The following is a 19,699-nucleotide window of genomic DNA, read 5'->3' as shown; positions in this document are numbered from 1 at the left end:
ACCGGACATCCTTTTCAAGATCTGATGAGCGAAGAGCCTCTGAAGTGAGAGGGTATGAACAAAATACATTAGGGAAAAATGATTTATGCCTCACTGTATAGATGAGAGAGCTCGATTTTTAATTCTTACAGTCTTCATAAGCTTGATTGCAATGTGTTACTAATTTAAATACAAAAGGACAGAATCATCTGAACAGTTGATCCTGAATCCACAATGTATTGGTGCGTAAACAGATTGAAAATCAAACAGTGTGCAAAGACAACCAATCATAACTGATGACAGATGCTTGCTTAACTGCTGACAATGAAGAAAATCTTTTATATTCATCTGATATAATAGTAAAATTATCAAACGGCAGCCAATGCTACACTGAGTCATTTATACCTGGTATCAAAATATGATCTGTATCCAGACATTTGATTCGTATATGGAAAAAGGCCTGTTACTGCAGGGTCTAAGTGTGTCGTGATGAGAATGTGATCAGATCTGCCTGACTAAGTCTGGAGGTAGTCTGGAACACGGTGTGTTTGGATCTTAGGTTGATGTAAATGTAATCCATACGATGTACTGGCATCTGTACACAACACCTAACAGTAACACAGGTATTTGCTTTTAGCTAGTATAAAATATAAATTGTTCAAATTTAGAGAGCAAGTAAGCAACAAGGCTGAAAGAGACAGGCCTCTAAATACAGATTACACATCTAGTCTGTGTCATGAAATCACCAAAAGATTCAGAACTGCATGAAAAATGAAAGCAATACGGGTGGGAAATTAATGATGTACGGGAAGAAATAACTGTCTGCAACAGTGTGCACTGCACTCAACTGTGCAGCTGATCTGTTGTTAACAAGGCATATAATTTATCTTGTCTGCAGTTGTGCACTGGGACAAACTGACATAATATTTTTTTATGCAAAGAAATACCTTAATGTTTTACATTTGCCAAATATACAAGAGGGGAAAAAATTAGAAATTTTCCGTAGACAGCGTTTCACAAAGTTTATGAAGTTTCCCCCAACTCAACAACTCACAAAACCTTCTCTGCAGGACAGAGATCTGATCTCAATGAGAATAACAAGAACGCATTAAAAATACCAGGTGTAAAGGCAAAGGCGAGATCCGATGATTTATTATCCCGATAACATATCTGGATACAGATCCCATTTTAAGACTATGTAGAAATAGAGCTGAAGAAAAACATAAATGTGGTGCAGTACATACCTGAGCATGTAGTGTTGGCCTCATCCTCGTTGTTACCACAGTCATTTGTTCCATCACACAGCCATCGTTTGGGAATGCAGCGATTGTTGCTGCACTTGAACTGATCAATGGGACAGGTGTGATTGTCTGCAAACAGTGCAAACAGCAAACGGTAAGCATAACCTCTTACCTTTGATGGAGGTAATAAGAAAGCTAAACCAATGAAGAATATTTCACAAAGCCTTTACTGAGAGTATAAAAGGTCACAGATCTCTTCAGTTCCTATACACAGCCACGGTAGTTGAAATGCTTTCTTGATATTAAAGACTCCTCCAGCCCATCTGATTTTTGTCAAGGTAAAAAAAAAAAAAAATCCACGTGTATTCGCAGCTTCTTAGTGGGATTTCACTGAGTCCACAGCTCAACTAATCTAACAAACCATGTTAGGAGTCATAAACGAGAACGCTGTTTTAAAGGTGAATCTCACTCATATTTCTCCTTGGTGGTTTGTCCTTTAATAGAGAGTAATGGAGTCTCATAACATTTTTATAGTGGTCCAAAGTATATTTGTTCTGTGGTTTTAATGCTTTGATTTTTGCTCTATAGAGTATAAGGCCACTTTCACATCACTGGACCAACAAACCAAGTGCCTCTAAACACAACATTCCCTTGATACAGTGCAACTGGCATCCACATTCAAGTAAAGAATTTGGCCTCAGTAAATTCTCAGTAAGACTCTATACCCACCAAAACAAACCAAGTTAGTAGATTGTTGAAGCACTTGGATATCTTATCTCTGGAGAGCAGATAATTGATTTAGAAATTCTGATCATTCTGGCAGAGGATTGGATTATTTTGCTTTGCCTTCAAAAAAAAGCATCCAAGCATCTAACAATGTGTTTATCCAGCCGATTTATCAAAGAGCAGAACCACTTCAGCAGGAGCACAAGAGGAAATAGCATTGTGGAGCAGGAACACTTTTCACTGCAACTTACCCCGACCGTGACTTTTAGGAACACAGAAGAGAACAGCAAGAGAGAATCAGCCTTAAAAACGTTGTGCTTTTCTTGCTTGGTGCATGGTTGTGCATGTAACTGTATTAACATGCACAATATACGTATAGACATTACAATGTATTTGTGTATTTGCATGCAGCGTGGTGGCCAGCAGTGCAGACTTATTTTAAGATCCTCACAGCAGCTGTGGCTCTCCTCATCACTTCCATCCAGGCAGTCATCATCTCCATCACACTTCCACAAGGCCCGTATGCAGCGATGATTATGGCACTGGAACTCATCACTTCTACATCGCTGTGGCTCTAATGGACTGCCAGAGGCTTCTGGGAGAAACAGCAGTGAGACAAAATCAACGAGAGACTTCCCATGAAATATGTGTTTAAGGGAAATTATTGGCATAGCTATAATAGCACAAAAAACATGTTAATAATGTCTCATGACCTGATGTGTAACTACTGGGATTTCTCGTATATTTCTGGGAACCCACTGGGATGATTTCCCACTTGTATTTATTTGTTTCGTAGCTGATTTGCATGTGAATAGATAAGGTTATTATTTGATCTTTGTCCCATGGGATGATTCCAGGATTACAGTACAGTGGGACAGGATGATCTCAGGCCTCTCGGTCTGTCTGATTCATTATGTCCTCCTACCTGCACAGGTGACATTGTTCTTCTCCAGAAGCTGGTTGTCAGCGCAGGCACACACTCTGCCTCCTGGGATGGCAAGGCAGAGGGTACCGCAGCCCCCATAATTCACACTGCATGCGTTGTCACCTGGAGAATAGATCCAAAATAAGGTGTCTTGCTCATTTAAAGATACATTTTCCAAAGCCCTCCTAAAGTGACATGTGTTTTCTGTTGTTTTGTCTATTTTTGCTCTGTGCAGTGGACAGCAGAGGTTCAGGGGTCACTGCTACCCCTGCAAAAATAAATGATCTTATTGGTACAAAACTAATTTTCTGTCCCGGACAGACATGCCAGGTGTAAGTCATGTGATCTATAACCACATGTCAAGTGAATTATTGGGAATAGTGTGGGTGAAGGACATTTGACATTTTTATCCTTCTTGGGGGAATAATTTGTCTTTCCGGACAAAGCCGACATTGTCCAAAGGAAAAAAATACTGTCACATACAAAGTTAAGGCCTAAGACACCTTTGTCACTTCCATTTAACACACAGCCCAAAGGCGGTGCCTGAACCAATGAGATAAAGCTTTTGGTTTTGTAAGAGCCAATCAGTAATACTCAGAGGACTGGACAGCCAATTAATCTATTCAGTGACATGAACAATGGAGAAATGTCCAGCAAAAATTCTCTGTATGGTGTGAACTAGGCCGTGCCTGCAGTAGTCAGCCATTCATCTGCATCACAGACGCAGCATGACACTTTCCAATTCAAAATCAATGGCTTTAACGTTGCTGTATGAAAATAATTGTCCTGAGAATGAAGCAAACTCGTGTCGTGAGTCTAGATGACGTCACTGGACTGTGTACAAACACACTTCTGCACATTTAGAGCAATAGTATCAAACATCAGCCTCCCCTGATTGTGCCGTGGGTGTCTGAGCACTGCTTTTTCATGCCTATTGTGGGATAACAAAAACAAAATGCCTGCTGCAAGGGTCAGCCACATCCGACTCCTCTCCTATCTGTTCTTTTCAGCTTTCTAACAGCACGAATCCATCATCATTTGTTACAGAATTGAGCAAACCCCACCAAATCCTGGTCACCTTATTTAACATCACAAAGTGGAGCCTCAAGTGACTTTAAAGTCACTGTCAGTGTTGATCAATGCGCTGGTTCACACCATGAAATTTGACACCAATAGGCGCATAGGCGAAATCTCTGGCGTATATATTATATTAAGCGCTCTCCATTAAAGAAATGTGTTCAGGGGATTGAAGTGCCTGGACACACAGCACACAGAGGTTCTATTTTTCTGTGCAAAATAGCCACTTTGTCTATTAGCGAAGCACATGAGGGAAAAGCAACCAACCTTGCTGACTCTGTGCATCGTAGACACGCAGGCCAAAGAGTGGTGGTCTCTCGCTCCGCAGCAGAGTGACATCACCCGTGGACAAGTCCAGCTGGAAGACCGACGCGTTCATGTACTCAGTCCAAAAGATGAAATTACGATAATGAGAGATTCCGAACGGATGGTTCAGCTCTTTTCCGTTGTACACCACCTGCAACATGAAGCAAACACACAGTGTAATCAAAAGATTAGGAGAGCTAAGGAGAGACACCATCAGCAACAAAAAAATCATCTCAAACACGGTTCGAGCTGTTTGAATATGGGCTTAGAAATGATTTGATCACAGTGTATGATGAATGTGATTCAGTTTCTTTGCACAAATTTATTCACATGGTGCTGTCTGCATATAATAATGTTTGCTAGAATCTTGGCATTGATTGAATTGCATTCGCAAATAATTCATTAGTTTAATATGCCAGTACAACTACAGTCTGCAGGAGCAGTTGGGGATGAAGGGCTGTCTTGTTGGCAGTTGTTGTAGGACGGGGAGCAGTTTTCAATCGCTGCTTTGCGGATTAACATTGTTTCCCTTTTGGATCTTGATATTAACATGTAATATTGATCTGAAACTGAAACATCAAACACTGATTTCATATCTAATGAACATAGTAACAATATGAATATATAGCAGGATTCTGCTGTGATCTGACTTGCCATGACTTACTAATGCCTTGATTAACAAAGCCATACAAATTCTAATTGCATATTTACTTATTAATGATTTGATTGGTCAATATATTTAAGGTATAAAAATTAGTACAGGTTGTGTCGACAATAGAATTAAGACAAATTAATTAAAATAACACGTTTATTCAGTATTGATTATTGAGGACTTTAAAATATTACACGCACCCTCGAGTCTACTAGAATCACCGCAAAAAGGATTCCTGCAGATATGTTTCTCTGCATGATCTGTACATTCAGAAAACTCACCATTCTTCCAGTCCCATTGAGATGAATCCTCTCGATGTGATCGTAGTAGGCATCACACCAGTACATGGTACTGGTGCTGTGGTCCAGTGTTAGACCGTTGGGCCACAGCATGTTGGAGGTGACGAAAATGCGGCGGTTGGATCCATCCATCCAGGCTTTCTCTATACGCCCTATGCTGTCATTGACCTCGTCCTCTTCCCAGTCTGTCCAGTACATCCAGCTATCATACATACAGATACACACAATTATTGCACACATAATAAGGATTTGCTTTAGTTCAGGCAGCACCTGCAAGTCATGCAAGTCAATAGATCACCACCAGACCAAAACACTGATGACATCCCATGTTCAAACTTAATTCATTTCAGTTGTCTTCATTCATATGCGCCCTTACTTTTTGACACTGATGTTAGACAGTTCCGGTTGTTGGTTCCTTCATCAGCATCCTCACACTTTGACTTCTTACACAATTGACAGCAGCTGTTTGCGGGCTTCTCTCAAAGTGATTTATTCCATCTCACAGGGAAATGTGTCTTGTGGGTTCTGTTCTGTACATCCATGGGAAAGCATGACTGTGCTCCCCATTGAATATTTCACATGCTGCTTTGATTCATACAGCGAACATTATATTGAATACAACCCATTCTGCCAAATACAACTGTATAACCATTAGTCCAGAAGACTGGGTTTAACATCATGACAAGACTGTCCCCGACTGAAATGGAAACACTCTGGAATCCATATTCCCCATATGTAAAACCAAATAATCAAACAGCCATGGCAATCAAAAGAGAGTGCGTCACAGCCTCAGAAATTATTCAGGCTTATCAAGTTTAAGTGCTGCTTGACTGCACATCAAGGCAAAGTTTGAAGTCTCATATTCCCCACTAAAAAAAAAAAGTTTTCAGTGTGTCTCGTGTATTCCGAGACTGCAAGTCTCAGTGGGCTGTGGTATTTGAAATGTGATTGGGTCAACGATTTGACGTGATCTGTTCTCTGGTAACCATGCCCAGGGGATTTGCTCTGTTTGAGTGTTGCTGACTGAGCCATGTGGCCCCCTGTTTCTCATCAATGATAGAGGGCTGGCTACGGGAAGATGAAACAGAATGGGATATGGAGGTGAATGAAGACTCCCTCTGTCATATAGTCATCTTTATGAGCTCTTGAAATATTCAGCAATCCTCAGCACATGCATGCAGATGCACACTGACGTACACAGTTTGTAAAATGGACTGACGGACACCATGCATCACAATAAGAAAAATGTAAAAATGTCTTTTATTCTATTGTAGAGAACCAATGTGTGATAATTACTCATGTTCCATATTATTCTTTCAGCTACAATCCCGATAATCGATTAATTGTTTAAGTAATTTTTTCGCATAATTGGGAAAAATTTAAAGGTTGCAGCTTGGTAATCTGAATATCTTTGGGTTTTGGAGTGTTGGCTGGATGAAAAGATGTTTGAGAGCATCACCTTGGACTCTGGGTACCTACCAAACCATTATCAATGAATCAGCAGATTAAAAGATAACAAAACTCATCTTTAGATTCAGCCCTATTTTCATTTAATGTGATCTGTTATTCTACCTTCAGAGCGTGTACACACGTACTGATCATGAAATGTATTTTAGAAATAAACATAACATTGGCAAATGGGAATGGTGAAAATAAACTTAAAGACAAACAATGAATTGCAAAAGCTGGTTAAAATCCCATGCATTAAAGTTGCTACACAGCTGTCTATGAAAATAAGTGACAATGAGTTACATATGTAAACGCTCTCGTACAACTGTATGAGATTCTCAGCAGTTAGGCTAAACCCCATTTACACCTGGTATTAAAACGGGATCACTGTCACTATCCGGATAATAAACGATCTGATCTCATCTTTGTGTTTACACCTGGTATTTTTAATGCTTTCTTGTTAACCTCACTGAGATCGGATCGCTGTAATTAAAAGCCTTAAACAAACATGGAATTTTGTCAGTTGCTAAGTTAGAGAAAACTCTATAAACTTTGTGTAACAGTCTACAAAAAATTCTTCAATATTTGTCCCTTCTCGTATATTCTGCAAATGAAATACATTAAGTTATTCGCTTCTTTGTATAAAACGACGTAAATTAATGTATAAAGACGACATAAATTAAGTGCCTTCTTAACAGCTGATCAGCTGCACAGATGAATGCAATGCATACACGATTATTTCCTATTCAAAATCATTCATTTCCCATCCATATTGCTTTCATTCTTCATGCATTTCTGTTGAGTAACGCAACTTTCTGCACTTCCATGACACAGAATAGACTTCTAATCAGTTATTAGAGGCGCGTCTCTTTCAGCCTTCTCGCTTGCTCACTCAACAACCTATTTTTCATGTTGGCTAAAAACAAATATCTGTGTCAGTGTTTGGTTGTGTACGGATGCCAGCATGAACAGATTGCATTTACTCCTACCTAAGACCCGAACACAGTGCGAGCCAGACTACCTCCAGACATGGTCAGGCAAATCCGGTGGCGACACATTTACACCTTGCATTAATGTGTTTTTCCTTATCCTCATAACATGTCCAGATTCAGACCACATTTTAATACCAGGTGTAAAGGGGGTCATAGAGAGGTAGGCAATGACACTGTTAAGTTGACACTAGTAGTCCTTATCATGTCAACACAGACTAGAAGTGGCAAACAGAGCAGAAAATAAGGTAGCGAGAACGCAGTCAAGAAATCAGTTGGAGAGGGGCATCCACTTTACGTGAAGAGACCCTTCCAGCAGAGCAGATAGAGATCAAAGGACTGTCGAGTTCTGGCTGACTGTTCGCTTAGAAGCCCAAAACTAGCTTTTCTAATCATTTGTGCTATCAGTGGGAGGGTTGAAGTGAGCGTTATTAATCCTTATACAAAAACATGACATGATATTCCCCACACCCAACATAGGTGCTACAGTGTATCTGTCAGGGCTGAAATTGGAAAAAAAGCCTGCGTGTTATTTCCTCATTTGTCTCAAAAGTTCAAGGCTGCATTCGCAGCACGGTCATTTCATTTTCTTTTTCACTTACGAGGAATGGGCACAGATTTGATATAAATCAGCATGTTTTTAATCAGTGTGATCAGGGTCAATTTCCTCAAATCCAATGCAATATGTGCAGCATGTGGCTGTAATTCAGGACCTATACAGTAAAGTATTGATAAATATAAAGACAAGAGGAAGGAAAATGAATGAAAACCAAGTAAGAGTAAGTTTGAAGGTTTGGTTTGGTGGAACAGGGAAACAGCTGTGTATGGCAAAATGTTTGGAACAACCCTCTTGAGGCTTGAAAACTAATCTCTGACTGTTACGGATTTGGTGTGTGCTAATACGATTTAAGCCTTAAAGTGTTAATCCTTAAGATCCTTAAGACACTCAATGAATTTGAGTTTTGTGGCATCTCCTCAAAATACCATCTCTGCTGGTGGGGTTCTCCATATTTAAATTCATACAGGAATGTAAAGGAGATGATGCATGAGGACTACAGAGAAAGGACTGGTAGCTGCATTTTAGGTTCAAGCACCAAGGTGAGGCACCATCTTATTCATCAAAAAAACTCCCACAACCCTGTTCTCATTAAAACAACAGCTGTTATCTCATTTTAAACATGCTGGTTTACTTGGGGGTAGCAGAACATGCCCCCCACATTTACACATTTTCGTCTGAAAGGCGCATGATGCGATCATCAGTCAGAGCAGATGTGTGCTGAAGCAGATGATCTTCAGGATTAACATCTGAAGCAAAGTGATATATAATCTACAAAAAGGAACAGTGGTCTCTGCTAACTAGAACCATATACCCCATATGTACTTTATGTATTTACAACAACAACAAGGCAAGCGGCGCCTGTCAGATGCTTTCAGAAATCTGGATACCATGAATCATCCCATGGCACTCCACAGACGTATTCTCCCTTCAAATAACTTCTCTCCTGCTTCACGGTTCATAGACTACATTGGTTGTGCTTAAAAGCTGACTGTAAAAAAACTGATTAAATCCCTGCATTGGCACCTGAGGCAAAAAGAGATGCAAAAACAAACTGACACGGCATATATTTTACAGCTTTTTAAGGATTTACGTTTAATCTTAATTTGTTCGGTGAAAATCTTTTTAAATAATTCTGCTTCCAGATGTCAGTTCTATCAAACCCATGCCGATTACGACACATTACAAAAAAACAGACAGACACATACATGTATCTGTAGTGCTGCACTGGTCCAGTTCTGCAAAGCCCATACACTCACCACACCAACAGAGCTTAGTACCAGAGCCAACACTTATCCAAAATGATCACTAAATCACTTTCAGAGAAGTAAACAGATACCCTCATTTAACACTTTAATTTAGGCAGGATTTAACTAGATGCAGGATCTGATGGTAATTGACCTTCTATGCAACAAACTGGTGAGCTAAAGTGAGATCATATAAATTTTAGATTTGCTTGAAACAGCTAGTGGCTACTGACGGAGAATTTTAAGTGTCTCTTTCATACAACACAATCACATTATATTTCTTCCAGACCTGTTAAGAGGATCAACCACAATGGCCCGGGGGTGTGACATATTCCCTTCCAATAGAGTCTTCCGGGTCTGGGAGGCGCTCTCCAGTCTGGCAACGCTAATTGTCTTCCTGTAGCCATCGTTGGTCCAATATAAGTTATTTCCAATCCAGTCCACAGAGATTCCTTCAACATTGTCCAGTTCTACAACAGAATCAGCAGCACAGGATTCAACAGAATCACCAAATACATTATTAGAAATACATTATCTCATTTTAATATTTCTAAGATGTGCATAAAGTCCTATGAAAAGTACAATGACTTTGATTGGTTGTACAAACAGCAACATCTGTTTATGTTGCCCATGGAGCCACAAAGGGAAATTACTATGAATGTAATCATCAAGGAATTAATATTAGTAAAATCACATTCCAAATATTTTTTCTTTTGCTGTTCCTTTGTTTATTTAATCACTCAGGCAATGAAACATTGTTTGGTAAGACCTTTTGTTGTTGTCACTCAGCGGTAATGAACTATTTTTTAACAATGAAATCTAGGGTTCTTTATTCCTGGTGAAATGTTTTTAATTATAAAAAACTGAGAACTGTCTATGGAGCATTCTTTTGGCAGACTAGAAAAACCTCTTTAAAAGAGATAAAATGCATGTGAAATGGCTTTTACCTTACATTAACGTCAGAAAAGAACTGCAAATATAAAATACTACCTATAGTCAGCTTCATCTATTCTAGGGAAATCTTCAGTTAGTAAAAGAAAAACCATTTAGACCCACCATCTTTGAGTATTGTTTCTCGGCTGTTTCCATCTATTTTCTGCCTCCCAATCAGGAAACTGGTGGTGTCAGCAAAGTAAATGTGTCCCAGTTCTGCATGGTAGTCGATGGCTCGAGGGTTGACCAGGTCCTCGATTGGCTCCATGTGCTCATCGCTGGACTTGACATTCATATCTAGGCCTCGGATGACGCCGGGACGTCCCTTACCGTAGAACAGGAAGAGATCATTTTTGGGTTCTACAAAGCAAGAAAGGACGGACCCTTTTTTACTATGATTGTCAATTAATTGGTCTAATTCATCAAGGCTGATCCCAGCATTAAACCCTCTTACCGGCCACATTGTTCTTATATGTGAGCCAGAGCCAGGGCCATCCATTCACTTAAATGGAGCCAGTAATCAGTGCCAATGACTATACTCTCCACTTTCAATCATTCTCCTGCTACAAAGCTGCCTTGACAGTAGGAAAAGGAAAATGCTTGAGCAAACATACAATGGCAATACTTACCTTGGCTGTGAACACTGCTTCTGATCTAAAATAACATGGTGTCTGGGTAGAAAGGCAAACAGAAGGCCTAGAAAGCTGAGGCAACTCCTCGGCGGCCCGCCAGCCGCTCAGGGGGTTGTATGTTCTCGAGCCCTTTGGGATCCTCTCGAGATGCAAGCGGAGAAATGAAGGAGGGCTTCCAGTGAGAGAAGTAGACCTCTCCTCGCTCTAAGCCCCTACCCAAGAGACTGGGATGCTGGGGGTGAGGACCACACATGCCTCACTTCAATTTATCATTTTGTGAGGGAGAGACCAACTACCCAGGAGACAATTAAGCATTGCAAGAGACCCAGATATCAAACCCCACAGTGACTGCTGTATGAAGAAGCACTACCATTTAGCGCCAAATCTCATTATGCTTAGGGAGAGGAAAGCGCGAGCAAGAGAAAGATAGCTGGTGTCATCAGAACATCTATGAGAGGGGAATAAATCAAATGTGTCATGCCAAGCCTCCCAATGCTTCGTTACCCCGATCGAAAAGTGGTGGGCCCTCAGATTGTGTCATCAATTTGATCTTCTGCTTTTATTGTCAACTACACAATGTCCAGCAATTGATCAGACCAACCAACAAATGCAGACAAACTTAAAACCTCATTATGGCAATAATCCATCAGGCTCGGGACAGGTCGATAGTAGAATGTCACTTTCAAATGGGTCTGTGTCTACCAGTGCTCATCTTTATCACTGTCACTCTACAGCTGAAGCATGTGTGGAACACCCTCGGCTCTAGTGTGATACATGACCTTTACAGGCGCATGTCAATATCAAAAACAGCACTGATGCAAAACATCCTTTTCAGGTATAAGTCATAAGTCAGGATTCTTGTTCATGAAGAACAGGAGGCATTGCCAGTGACAATCCTTTCAATGAAAAGAATACATAGTCAAACACACACAACGTATTTACAACCAAGGCAAAAAAAGAGCACTGACTTTTACAGGACAGTCCATCAGAGCCCAGGCTGTAGCCAGTACGACAGCGGCAGGTTCTGGACTTGTAGCTGCCACTCAGAAGGCAGATATGGGAACATCCACCTGGCTTTCCATATGAAAGTGTTTCACATGCATGACTCCTGACTGTTGACAAAATCAGAAATGACAGAGAAATCATTAGAAGCCAATGAAGCATCCTCTTTTTGTACAAACACAGACTCCAATTTGTTAGTCACAAGATGGAGGGACATTCTGACACATACTTGCGTGTTAACCTGCATAGAAAATGTCCTTTACCTCTTGGTTGAGTGAGTTTGTGGTAAACACGGAGTCTTCGAGTGTTCCCCAGGCTGGCTAGTGTCCTGCTCTCCGCTGAGATGTTGAACCTGTGGATCTGTAGCAGTTCCACAGAGGAACTCCCTTTGGAAGGGTCAGAGTGGGTAGCATAGAGGTAGTCCTCAAACACAGCTAATGCATAAATGTACGACACCTAAAAAACAAGAGGATCCATGGTGTTATTTTACATCATCCCTGAAGCCAAAAATAAGTAAAACCTCAAGAGGGATACAAAGAAAACAAAAACAAAAATAAATTAATGAGAGGATTTTTATCTTTAATCATACAGGAAGGATGAGGGAGGTGGGAGCAGGTGGTAGGCCTGTCTATACATTTGGCAGCCCACATGGGGTCGAAAGCTGAACTCCACAGGGACAGTGCTGGCCCTGACACCACAGCCTCCATGCTACATTTAGCAGGCTGACACACAAAGCGACATGGCCAGATGAGCTGTGTTCACAGGAAGCACACCTAAGCTCACTGGGTCACACTTTAGCATCAAGGGCACCAAGAAACATGCATCGGAAAAAATAAGTAAATTACAACCACTCAACCATCTCTCCCAATGGAATGTGGCCCTGGCACAGTGCTTTTATAAGAGAACATTCAAAGCAACCTCACATATACTACATACAGGGTGTGCATAGACTGTACTTGCTACTTCCTAACTTTACCGACAGCATATTTAATTTGTGCACCAGCTGGATTGAATATGATGACAGGATCAACCTCATAAGAGGAAAAATAGAAAAGCATCATTGTGGTACACAATTAACACAAGAAGTTTAATTAAGCTGAAACGACTGAATTCTTGTTTTTCCACTACACTGTGTAGCAATCATAGCAAAGTGAAGGTCATCTTCACTTTGCCTAAAATTATTCCTGAGCAGTACTCAACAAGGACTACAACAGTCACATTAGGTAGGATCAATCCAGTTCTCCAGCCAATCAGATTTTTTTTATCCCGACCACAATAGCAAATATATACAGAGGATATTTTGAGAGTTGAAATTTCATATTTATTTATTCATTTTCACTTTTTTGTCTTACTGTGAGGAAACTATGAAAAAAATGGGGGAAAATGACTGAAATATACAGATTGCAGATCAAGAAACTTTATTTGGAAAATGACACTGACAAAAAGGTGAAGATCCTCTGTTTGACGAGGCCAAAGACTAATGGAGGAGGCAATATTATGCAAAGAACACCTGCATACACAATAAGGTGCTTGAAATGTATGTTTTTTTCCCCCTCATAAATCTAGTCTAAGTTGCTTGAAAGGGTGTTTTCATGAATAGTCATAATCTGTGATGAAAGGCCTCAAAAGTGTACTACAGGACAGTGGATATTGATACGCTCATTTGGAAGACAGCCACACGTGGTTAAATTCCGTCAATTTAATAAACCATCTATTCCCCATTCAAAATACATTTTATATGAAAATGAAGAGCGAATTACAACAACAAGCAGTGAATACTCCACCTGTCTTGCAGTGATAATGCTTGGTGCCCTAAATGAGAAAATTAACCAAAAAAGCTCCTCTCATGTAATAATTTGGAGTCTCTCAAATGAAGAGGGAGAAAGTGCTTATGATGTGGAGGCCATGAAAGACAAAAAGCACCGCTTACAGTGAAATACAACACTCACTTGGTTCCCATGGATAATGTTGTGCCTGTTCCTGCCATGGTAATCCACCACATCGATGTAATCCAGGTAGGCGTCTGCCCAGTACACCAGCTTCTTGACCACGTCCAATGCCACAGCAGTAGGCTGCTCAATCGTATAATCCACCAGCCGAGTCCGGTTGGTGCCGTCCATGTTGCAGCGCTCCACCTTGGCCACGTTCCCATAGTCAGTGAAGAAGAGCATTCTGCAGAGTGGGAGTGTTTACATGATTAAATTCTGTAAAGCATAATGTCTGCTTTGTTGAGAGAGCAGTCTCATTCTCTGCTTTGTTCTTATTTCATCCACATGAGTAAATTACAAGCACAACATGGACAGACATACTTACTCCCTACCCTGCTGAAATAGACTGGCAAACTGGTCAACTTGCTGGCATCCAGCCCAGCCCATGTTTTTTTTTTTTTTTTTTTTTGCTGGTGTATACTGGTGGTGGTTTAAACTGCATTTGTGCTGGTCATGCTGGTAACCACCCTATGTGGCTGGTTTTTGCTGGTGACCTGCTGGTTTAAGCTGGTGTCTGTGTTGGTCATGCTGGTAACCAGCCTATAGTGATATACTGCAGTTAGCTGGTGAAGGCTGGCATGTATTCAGCGATGAGGATGGATGATCATAGTGAATTTCAGCCAGCTACCCACAGCACATCATGAACAAGTAACTACTGAAACAAAGTACATGGAAGTGAAGAAAATCTGTTAAAGATGAAGCAATTTGAGTATAACCATTCATATGTTTTATTTAGTTAAACAATAACTACAATTCACACATTATATAACAATATAAACTAGGATGAAAGTAACAACGAGCCATTTATGACAATAGTAACAATACTTATATAATAATCTAAAAACAGAAACCATAGCGGTGCTTGAAGTTTAAAATAAATTCATATTCATGACAAAACTTAAGACCCCCGAAAATAAACTCAATGTTTTGATTTTTTTTAACAAAATTGATTTTTTCGTTATGTATCTGCTTCACGCTCCTCTTCCTCCTCTCAATTTCTCCCCATGACAACATCCTGCCCCTGCCGCCACCAATGGAAACAGCCTGAAAGACAACACAGAAAAATTAAGTGTTTGATATTTCCACCTATAATAAGGCCTTACACAACAGGCTGCTGATTCACAACAGCGCAGTAACACAGCGCGGTAACACAATTTTGACATTCTGGTAGCTTTGGAGTAAAGAACACTACCTGTAGACCATAATGACTTATGATTAAATATAACTTTGGAAGGTGCCCACTTGATTTGTTTAATCCAAACTGCTGAACCCTCATATTAGCCTCGGCTCAACTCTGGGATGCATTTTTTCCATGGAACAGTGAGTGTGAAAGTCGTCCCTCATCTCTTACACTGAAATCCCTTTAGGGGGGGATTTTTAAATCTAAGGGAGCTGGACAGTTATCCACAGTCAAGCGATACTGTCAATTTCAGTTCAGATGTTCATTTACTCACCAAACAGGCGCAGCTTCTGGAACTTTGTCAAGCAGAGGAAACAAGATGTTACCTTTGTCTTATCTCTCTCCCTCTGCTTGTGTGTGTGTGTGTGTGTGTGTGTGTGTGTGTGTGTGTGTGTGTGAGTTACACAGCTGGCAAATCTGCTCAATCTTAACTGTAACAGGTATCACAATTTTTACCCACAAGTGTCAAAGAATGAACATAAACCCCGTAAATATTTCTATTCTGCACACTTGAATCCACATAACACACTACATGAGCAAAAGTTGACACATAACCAACAACCTTGAGAGCGCAGCTAACAAATGTCCACTACAACCACCTGTGTAAGCTAGTTTATTAATTAAGCTTAGGGCAGAAAGACAGTTACATTTACTTTACCTGGCTTAATGCTGGCTAACAGCTAAAACTAGGGAAACACTAAGACACACACATGCAATTGAGTTAGGATTTAGGCCTTAAAAACTTATTCTTACGTGGATATGAGGATTAGCTAGTATCTAGCCGATAGCTAAGTGCTATTAAAAACATGGCCACCTTTTCCATTTTCAAGCTTTACAGACACGTTTCGTATTTGCCGGAAAACAACTTTGAACTTTATTTTGTTGTCAGTTCAGCTGACATTCTAGGAATAGTAATGTAACATAGATATTGTATTTTCTTTAATGTGTAATCTTCATGTCTGTTAACGTGCCAATTTCAATGTCAGTTTTATCCATGAAGTAACGTATTTACCTACCTGATGGTACGACAGCGGAACAACCGTCGGTTGGACAGCGAATTCGAGGTGCATTCATTGACACTCGGAAATTCAACCATTCACTATGGAGACTTAGAAAATTGGACTAAACGGGATTTTTTTCTAATTATACACGTTAGAAATCCTCACGACTGGCATCATTTTTATCACCTCCAGGATATTGTATGGCAAACAGTGTGCTGTGTGTATGAATATTTCAGGCATAAAGAAGAAGATTCTTTCACAGTCCATATGTTGTGTGAGAGTGTATGTGTGCCTGCTAGGGGGCACATGTACCCATACAGGCGTTTCTCCTATTGTGTACTAGTGTTAACAGTATTATAAAATTCAGGGTTTAAACAGCCATGATGATTCGTGACTCAAAATTCCTTCTACACGTGAATGCACAGTCACATCATGACCAACTGCTGTTAAATCCTGTTTCAGTTCGTTAAATAGAAATTAAGATGAGAGGCACCACTCAAACTCCAGCTCATTACTTAAAGAGTGTGATTCTATCACCTAGTTAAATGTTGAGTAATATCAATTATGCATAAAAATGTGGAAAATTTTCCAGTTTGCTGATTATTGCTTATTTCAGTTTTGTCATTGCTTCATCATAAAGAAGTGAAATACTTGAGCACTATTTTTGTAGATCAAATCAAGTAGATCCAAACTGGCCTGTAATAGGGAATACCAAATTGATCCCATGTTTTCCTTTTTCTCTCACTGACTGTATATACCTTATATGTAAATACATATATGAACTGATGGTTCCCACATAGTATCTTTAGTCCTCAAAGAAACCATAATGTCCAAATACGGTTTTACTGAGAATCAGCAGCATGAAGTACAGTCATATTTGGAAACATGACAGAGACACATTTCCAACAAATTCGACTAATTATTTTGCTTGAATGTGAAATCAGTTATCATGGGAAAAAAAATGTTTTTTTCCTCCCCTAAGCTAATTGGCAAAATTTCCAACACATACGTATGCCAAGTCTACATTTGTGTTGTTCAGGAAAAAAAAGTTCTTGGTTGTGTTACCAAAACCACACTGTGCAACTTTAAATCTAATGTGCTAAACTAAGGGTATTAACTTCTCTTCTGCATAAACTATGAAACTAAATCTGGGGAAACACCTGTTTATTTTTTACATGTTTCATTGTTCTTCGTGGGGTGAATTGATCACAGGCTCTGGGACTGTAAATCCTCTAAAAAATATTGTGTTAATTCATTTTCTCAACCTGCTTTTTCCCTCTTCATGGGGAACAGAGTCTATTACAAGTCTTGCTTGGCTTTTGCTGCAGTCCAGTCTGGACAATCTAACTGAGTGGCCTCCAAACATCTTAACCAGCTTGACCATCTTATCAGCTGGGCTTTGCTGGTCAGTCCAGTCAGTCGGCTGCCCAATCATCTTGACCAGCAGACACCAGCTTAGCATGACTGGGTGGCAGCCATACCATGCCAGCCAACCATACTGACAAACCAGCAAGTCCAGCTTTACCGGCTCACAGAGCCTAGTAAACCAGCATAACACCAGTTAAGACCAGCAGCCATTTTAGGCTGGTATATGCTGTTTTTGTTCAGCAGGTACACATTTGTATTACTCTGCAACAATTCACTGCAACCCCTCCTTCAGCCTGCATTACTCACTGGAGGGGTCGTGGTCATTGCTACTCAACCCCAAAGAAATTTGTTTGAAACATTCTGCAGCTACATTCACAATTTTAAAGCCTCTGTAGAAGAAAAGTCAAGTCAATAATCATGATCAATGATGAATAAATATGGTTGATCAACACGCTTGCCATCTCCAGACATCACAGCCAAAATCAGGAGACAAAACATAACCAGGGTATTTTGCCCAGAAAATCTTTCATTTCAGAGACCATTTTGCTGCATACTAGTGAATTTATGGCTACATTCTGTTGCTGAAATGTGGAGTCAGGAGGACAGGGGTGAACGGAGCTTTGAAAAATGTGACTCTTGGGAGAATCTGGAGGCAAGCAGCTTCATCTACAAACAGTAAAACTGTATGAAAAGTAAATGGAGCAAAACACAATGTGCAGAGACAGTGGATCCCGCAGAATAATTTTGTCCAGACAACAAACGAATTAGACTTGATTAAACTGGAAAGCCTGTCCAGATATAGAAGAAAGGGAAACAGCTCTTAGCTGAAGTATTTTGTTTGTATTTATCATTTTTCTTCTTATTGATTATGTCAGACGTGCTTTCACACATATTTACTGATAAGACTACAAAGGCAATTCGTCTGACACCTTGGCAGCTAAATGAAGCTATTAACCAATGTACTGTCTGATAAAGACGAGCTAGAATAAATACCAATGCAGAATGATGCATTCATTAGACACTGGCCTGTCAAGCCTGTCTGCTGCCCATTCAGATGTCAGCGGGGGATGTTCAAGGGTCAGTGGGTCTGAGCAATTAAATCTTTGAATGAGTCTAAGGTCACATGTCGATCAATAAATATTGCAGTATAAATGAATGAATAAGCACTAATTATTAGCATTATCCATCAAATTATTATGATTTTTATTATGATTTCAAACACATTCTTGCCTCCTTTAACACACACTCCTTGGGCATTTTCTCAATGTAATACAGCCCACTACAACACAACAATCCATGTTTTGGCAAAACGCAGATTACATTCAGTGGACGGAGGAGACATTGTTGGTGAGAATAATTCATCTAACCTAACCTGTTTTAATCGAACATTTCAATTTGTCATAGATGTGAAATTGAAGCGCAAAGTGAGGCGAAACTACCCAGCCTACATGAAGGGCGTTTTTTGATTTTGGAGCGGTATGTGTGTGCACCTCTGTCTCCTAAAGCCTGATGTTCAGACATTGTCCTGTGTGCACAGAAAGCAGGAGTCATGAAGGAGCAGATTTGAGGCCTCCTCTTATTTGGCATGAGATTAGTTCAGGCAGCATGACAGCGTGTTGGCAACCCTCACCGAAGGGAAATTTTCTGACACCTCTTCCCTGGGCTGTCCCACCACCCTTACCACATTTAGACAAGGGTACACACAGTGAATCCTAAAATCGGCACTAGGCAACTGCTTGCTTTAAAATAACTTGTTCCTACATTAAGTGACTACAGTTAAGTGGTCAGAATCAGATACCTGGTTGAAAGTGAAATGCTGTGAACATCCCTGAGTTACACAAATGAGTATACAAATGAAAACACAAAAGGGTATATAAATTCAGCCCGTAGTCTATCAATGCATAACTTGAGGGACATCACTTACGCATTATGCTTCAGTTGTGATTCTGAGTGAGACAATTGGTAAGGGGGGTGATTATGAAAATGGACGGCAGAGAAATAAATGCAGTCAATGGTGGAGCATGTTTCTGCACCTCTTGGGTCCACTTATGCATATTTTACAAAAAACATGACTTTGACTGACGTTGCTCTTCATTAAGTACATGTAAGCCTCCACCCATTCGGTCATACTTGTATAATCTTCGAGCCA

General features: G+C 40.2%; 1 protein-coding gene across 1 annotated transcript in view; it reads right to left on the bottom strand.

Annotated features, from left to right (window-relative positions):
- Window positions 1-19,699, bottom strand: part of lrp1bb (low density lipoprotein receptor-related protein 1Bb) — a 238,283-nt gene that overhangs the window by 108,912 nt on the left and 109,672 nt on the right. The window contains exons 7-16 of the mRNA XM_076746483.1: window positions 13,963-14,185; window positions 12,277-12,469; window positions 11,980-12,123; window positions 10,503-10,739; window positions 9,736-9,916; window positions 5,188-5,407; window positions 4,216-4,405; window positions 2,872-2,994; window positions 2,398-2,541; window positions 1,224-1,349 (exon numbers count right to left, since the gene is read on the bottom strand). Of these exons, the coding sequence (XP_076602598.1) occupies window positions 1,224-1,349; window positions 2,398-2,541; window positions 2,872-2,994; window positions 4,216-4,405; window positions 5,188-5,407; window positions 9,736-9,916; window positions 10,503-10,739; window positions 11,980-12,123; window positions 12,277-12,469; window positions 13,963-14,185 (1,781 nt within the window). The remainder of the gene's footprint in view (window positions 1-1,223; window positions 1,350-2,397; window positions 2,542-2,871; window positions 2,995-4,215; window positions 4,406-5,187; window positions 5,408-9,735; window positions 9,917-10,502; window positions 10,740-11,979; window positions 12,124-12,276; window positions 12,470-13,962; window positions 14,186-19,699) is intronic.

The sequence above is a fragment of the Chaetodon auriga genome, chromosome 13 (genome assembly GCF_051107435.1).
Source record: "Chaetodon auriga isolate fChaAug3 chromosome 13, fChaAug3.hap1, whole genome shotgun sequence".
Lineage (NCBI taxonomy): Eukaryota > Metazoa > Chordata > Actinopteri > Chaetodontiformes > Chaetodontidae > Chaetodon > Chaetodon auriga.
This window is presented reverse-complemented; position numbering and strand designations above follow the sequence as displayed.